The sequence below is a fragment of the Gossypium arboreum genome, chromosome 7 (genome assembly GCF_025698485.1).
Source record: "Gossypium arboreum isolate Shixiya-1 chromosome 7, ASM2569848v2, whole genome shotgun sequence".
Taxonomy (NCBI): Eukaryota; Viridiplantae; Streptophyta; class Magnoliopsida; order Malvales; family Malvaceae; genus Gossypium; species Gossypium arboreum.
Window position 1 is genome coordinate 70,349,330 of NC_069076.1, and position 6,081 is coordinate 70,355,410.

General features: G+C 31.6%; 1 protein-coding gene across 1 annotated transcript; it reads left to right on the top strand.

Moving 5' to 3' along the window:
• Positions 1-2,926: 2,926 nt before the first annotated feature.
• On the top strand, positions 2,927-5,543 carry LOC108485868 (ATPase GET3A). The gene is made up of 7 exons (XM_017789718.2): positions 2,927-3,344; positions 3,625-3,746; positions 4,016-4,166; positions 4,482-4,592; positions 4,712-4,850; positions 4,955-5,070; positions 5,179-5,543. Exons 1-7 carry the CDS (start codon positions 3,084-3,086, stop codon positions 5,332-5,334), a joined length of 1,056 nt encoding a protein of 351 aa, XP_017645207.1. The 5' UTR covers positions 2,927-3,083; the 3' UTR covers positions 5,335-5,543.
• Positions 5,544-6,081: the final 538 nt, after the last annotated feature.

Genomic DNA, 6,081 nt, shown 5'->3' on the forward strand with positions numbered 1-6,081 from the left:
AAAACTGGAATTTTTGAATAGCATAGTTGAAACTCAAATATCCCAATTCCTACTCATTCCCATTGCTCAAAACCAATTCTAATCATTTAGTTACTCTTCTAAGAATAATCCTCAACCTTCAAACTGTACAAAACTACTTAGATTTATGGTTTCAAAAATTCGACATACATGACCAATTTTTAATAAAAACTCAACAATACTTTCGAATTCTTTAACGAAACTTTAATGAGAGTTTAAAAACCTTATAATAACAATAAAAAAAATTGAAAAACACTTTGAAACAGTAATTTCATTCAAAATCCTGGATTTCACCATTAACGAGCCAAATTTCGACTTCTACCCAAAACCTTTGATTCAATAGCTTAAAACTCGATTTAAATGACTAGATTACTTCAAAAACTATTAGGAAAACAAAACATTACCTTGACTAAGGGAAAAACGAATGTTCAATAGAAAGTTTGAAAAACCCACAAGTTAGATGACAAGGAAATTAAGGGTGTTCTTTGTGCTCTTCTTGGTTTTCAAAGGGGGTTTCATGTTAAAAGGATGATGAAAATAAAAAGAGTTGAAGTTTGAAAGATCAAAATAGGTGAATAATATTTGGGAGCTTTAAAGGATGGCAAAAACAAGTGAGGGAAATGGGTTTTGTGAGTTTCTTGTAGGTGGAGGGGGAAATAGGGTACTTTTTAAAACTTTGGTATATTTACCTTTATGGTACTCTCAAATTTAACCTATTTTTCAAAACAGTCTACATTTTACAATTAAGGGTCTTTTCCTCATTATTTTCCCAAGTTGGTTTAGTTTTCAAAAAGCCACAGACGAAGACATTTTCGAGTTACTATATTTCCGAATTCCCAAACATATTTTGGAGCCAAATTTCAAAACTACCCTTGAAACTTCTAGACCCAATATCAGGATGTGACATAACATATATATACCATTTCAAATCATCATTTTTTTCATAGCATTATGCATTAAACCATACCATTACATTTTATTCCAATACCTTAACACACAATTTCTCAATCAACCAAACATTTATATATCATTAAAGTCCTTAAGTAATCATTTCACTTATAAACTTTCAGTCTTTCTCCTATTGTATATTCAATCAATTTCACCAATATAACCATAGTAATTAATTTCCAAATTTTCCGATCATAAGATCCACATGCAATATAACATATTACCAAGCTTACACACACTTTTACATGCCCATGGACAAGTCCAAAATTAAACATTCAACAAGGTTCAAACCAAAATCAATCAACCAAGCTAAACACTTATACCAACCCTATATGCATGTCACATAACCGAACATAAAACAATCAAAAGAGCTATCAAATTGATATCAGGATAATGTGAGCTTCTCAATGATCCATTTGACACGTTTCGTAAGTTAGTCATCTACAAGGAAAGGGAAATAATAGGGTAAGTATTACAAATTCTTAGTAAGTTCACGTATATCTAAACAACAACTTACCTCAAATTACAACATAATTTGATAAGATATTAGCTTTACGAGTTTGCCTAAACATGACAAATATAAACCACGCGAGTATCAACATATATCACATTTTATAATAAATCAAGCATATAACATTCCTAGTCACTTATAACCATAATTTGTTCAATTAAATATAAATTTCATATAATTTTCTATCTATCATCAATAGTACATTCAATTTCAATATAATGCTATTCACTATTTCATTTTATTATTCAGTTTCCGAATAAAATCATTAATTCATCATATTTTAATATAGGCTATTCAGGCTCGTATAATAAATTCTCATGATCTTTTATAAATCACAACATGTATTTGTATCATCAAATCATATTACCAACAAAATCTGTATATCATTTATCCCATTGACATTTTATACCTCTATTAACCTGACTCAGACTTGGACGAATATACAAATCCAACCAATCACACTAGTTTGGCACCCAGTGCCTCATCAGACAATGTCAAAGTAAATAGTTTGCATCCAACACTCATCAATGTGTTTGACATCTAGTGCCTCATCGATATATCCGAAGTAATTTGGCACCCAGTGCCTCATCGACACATATTCGAAGTAACCCTAAACTCTTCCTATCCTATGGCATGCCAACTATATCTGACTCTACTTGAATAGTTAATAGAGTAACCATTTTCAATTTCCATTATAAGCCAATTTCTCAATTCAATAATATATGTTGAATAGCCAATCATCAATACATATCAATATATCAACAATTTTGTTTATAAATGAATGTTTATTTTGCAAAAAAGTTTAAAAATATTATCAATTTCAACTAAATTATTTTCAATTATCGTATTTTTATAAATTTTTATAAATTAGATTTTTTCTAGGTTATATGTATTTATGAATTTTTATATTTTTTAATGTGTATATACATTTAAGAAAAAGATATTTATTTTATTTTGCATAAAAACGCCATGTAACACTTTGTGATTGGTTGTAAGATTTTTTTAACGTATGCAAAAAATATAGACTAAAAATATAATGGAAGTATACTTTAGGTATTAAATTGGAAAGTGATTGATACTTTAAGTACGAAATTAGGACAAAAAATTTAGATATCAAAATGAAAAATAGATATACTTTAAGGTCCAAATTGTAAATTAAGCCAATTATTAAATACAAACAAATGCTACATCATCATCTAACCTTTCAAAATTTTACCTTTGATGGTATTTGTTTTATTTTTTCCGGACTAAAATAACACTAGCTCAATGAAGTAGATGGAAATAAGCATAGATTTTTATAAATAAAAAAATCATTTATATAAATACCAATAAATAAAATCAATGCGCAGTGTACGCTTAAATAAAGAAAATATAAGTAGTAGTATTTTTAATTAAAAGAAAATACATAACAAACTATATATTTTTAAGGTGACAATAAGATTAAGGATCTGAAATGCGCAGTGTACGCTTGTCCTTAGAATCGTTCATACGTCGCTTGGGCAGAACTCGTAATGAGCTCGAACAAATAACTCTGATTCCTTTCTCACAAAAGAAAAAGAAAAAGGGCAAAAAAAAATAAAAATAAACAAAGCTTCGTTAAACAAACATGGCAGACAGTGAGGATATACCAGAGTCAACCGTTCATAACATATTGGAGCAAGATACCCTGAAGTGGGTTTTCGTTGGTGGCAAAGGAGGTGTGGGTAAGACCACTTGTAGCTCGATTATTTCGATGCTCTTGGCTCGGGTGCGACCCTCTGTCCTGATTATTTCCACCGACCCTGCTCATAATCTCAGCGATGCTTTTCAACAGAGATTCACTAAGACTCCCACTTTGGTCTATGGCTTCAAGAATTTATATGCCATGGTATCCTTTTGCTTTCTGGTTTGCACGGTTTTTTGTTTTGAAGAAATCAGGCATTGCTCAGTCATGTTTTGTATTTTGATCATTGATCGGTTGAAAAATTTGATACTGTTTCTTTCTTCTGAGACCAAGAAAAATTATCAGTATGATTTTTATATGTAATCCAGTGATGGGTTCACTCTGGTTAATGCTTGGGCTTCTGCATTAAGGATTTGATCTTTATTAGAACTTTTACAGAATTCATTGGATATTTTAATTTTCTCAATTTCTTTCTACATAATAGGAGGTAGATCCTAGCGTGGATAATGATGAATTCGGGATGGAAGGAATGGATAGTTTATTTTCAGACTTGGCGAATGCAATTCCAGGAATTGATGAGGCGATGAGCTTTGGAGAGATGCTTAAGTAAGATATCCGTTCTATTCTATTTCAAACTTATTAGATTCTAATAACGACTTCAGAATCATTACGGTCGTACTTTATTCATCAGTATTGTTGAGGCCAGCTCAAGTGGTAGCATGCGCGAACTCTTTAGTTTCCATGGTTCCACATGTTCAGTCGCTTTGTGAACCCGCTAGGGCTCTCGGCAGTGTTGGGAGAGAAAAGTTTGACCGCTTGGATTGTTTACGAAATATTTTGGTCAATTGTTGTCTGAATGTAATATTTTCCTGTAGATTGGTGCAGACAATGGATTATTCGTGCATTGTATTCGACACTGCCCCAACCGGACATACACTTCGGCTTTTACAGTTTCCAGCTACCTTAGAGAAGGGACTTGAAAAAATGATGTCGCTGAAAAGCAAATTTGGTGGTTTATTGAGTCAGGTATGACTTTTTTAAGTTTTAGTATTTCTTGTCAATTGTCATCCGATATTTCGCAACTGGTCTTCAAGACTTTTTAGTTCACAATGTGCCTATAGATAATAAAATTTTGTAACTTTTCATTAAAACCACTATTCTTTCTTTAATATCTTTTTTCAAGTGATCAATGCTATCCTTCTATCTTCTAAGTTTGTCTTTGGCATAGTTCTAAGGTTATATGGTATGGAGCTTTTACATTCATTCTTTTCATAGCTCACATGTCAGTTCATAGTGTCCTAGTCGGTTTCTGCTCATGAAGTTTAAATCTCATCACGGCAGGTGACCCGTATTTTTGGAGTTGAAGATGAGTTTGGGGAGGATGCAATTATAGGGAGGCTTGAAGGCATGAAAAATGTGATTGAACAAGTTAATAAGCAGTTCAAAGACCCAGTAAGATATACCATTCTCTTAGTCTTTTTCCCATACTTGTAAACTTTTAACATATGAAGGGCAATTATAGTGCCCTGCTCATGCTCCTTTTTTGTATAATTTCACTTTCCTTCGAGCAGGACTTGACAACATTTGTCTGCGTTTGCATTCCGGAGTTCCTGTCTCTCTATGAAACAGAGAGATTGGTGCAAGAACTCACCAAATTTGAGATTGATACTCATAATATTATCATTAACCAAGTACTTTTTGATGATGAAGGTATGCTTTACTTTCTTACCATGTCTATCGATTTCCTTTCTGTCCCACTGGAATTGTTGCTTAAGTGAAACGCTTACCATCAATCCCCCTTTCTTTAATTTAAGATGTTGAGTCCAAGTTATTAAAAGCTCGAATGCGGATGCAACAAAAGTACCTTGATCAGTTTTTCATGTTATATGACGATTTTCACATCACTAAGCTGCCATTGTTGCCAGAAGAGGTGATCTCAAGCTTACTTGATCTGAACATTATACTCTGAATTCTGCATATTGGCATATGTTGGTGATTTCAATAACTCTTAACTACCCCTGTATGGTTATAATAATAGGTTACTGGGGTTGAAGCTCTGAAAAGATTTTCACGCCATTTTATTACACCTTATCAACCATCCCTTGAGAAGGGAACTGTAGAAGAGGTAGAGCAAAGACTATCGAGGTTAAAGGAACAGTTGGCCGAGGCTGAAGTCGAACTCGAGAAACTCTAAAAAGGAAAACAAAAAGGTCTGGTTGCTGTTATATGAGTTGGTATGGCACTGCTAATTTGGCCACATATAAAATTATGATGCCGCATCCTATTTAACTAGTCCGGAACAGAGGAATTAGCATTCCATTTGGTGCTTGCATAGCATCATTTGTTTTAGAAAATTTTGTTTACAATTCTTTTTTCACAATCAACATGCATAACTTGCTCCCATTATATTAAGTTTCAATGTCATGAAGGTATCTTTTTTTTTTTTTTTTCTTTACACGGTGAAAACCTAAGACAACAAATCTCTCATGGTTAATTGAGAAAGTACAAAACCATTGTAGATATTTCTAAATAATTTTAGCTAAAATATACATGCTTATAAATATAATAACATGTAAATTTAACTAAAAGCGGAATAGAATTTTAACTTTTGTTCATTTTTTTTTATGTTTATGTTTATCAGTACTTCAATGTTGTTAACAATTCAAATGGTATATATTTAGTGAACTGGTTGAGTATAGTACCTCTTCAAAACTTTCATATATATAGCCATTAATTTCTAATCTCCAAATTTATTTGAGTTAAAGTGATTAGAATCGGTGTTTTGAAAGCTTATTTTACCATGAAAACATAATTAAGAAATGTGTTTTAATTAAAGATAATACATATTTAATTAATATTAAGCATTGGTGTCTTTAATTAAAGATTATAATACAATCAATCTTCTTTTCATAATTTCATTTGTTTGCAAAAATTTTAATTT

What these genes read in the sequence shown, in the direction of transcription:
- LOC108485868 (XM_017789718.2), top strand. Translation starts at nt 3,084, where the DNA reads ATGGCAGACAGTGAGGATATACCAGAGTCAACCGTTCATAACATATTG. An exon ending in AGCTTTGGAGAGATGCTTAA is followed by an intron (nt 3,747 to 4,015) that starts GTAAGATATCCG and finishes ATTTTCCTGTAG; the next exon opens with ATTGGTGCAGACAATGGATT. An exon ending in AGTACTTTTTGATGATGAAG is followed by an intron (nt 4,851 to 4,954) that starts GTATGCTTTACT and finishes CTTTAATTTAAG; the next exon opens with ATGTTGAGTCCAAGTTATTA.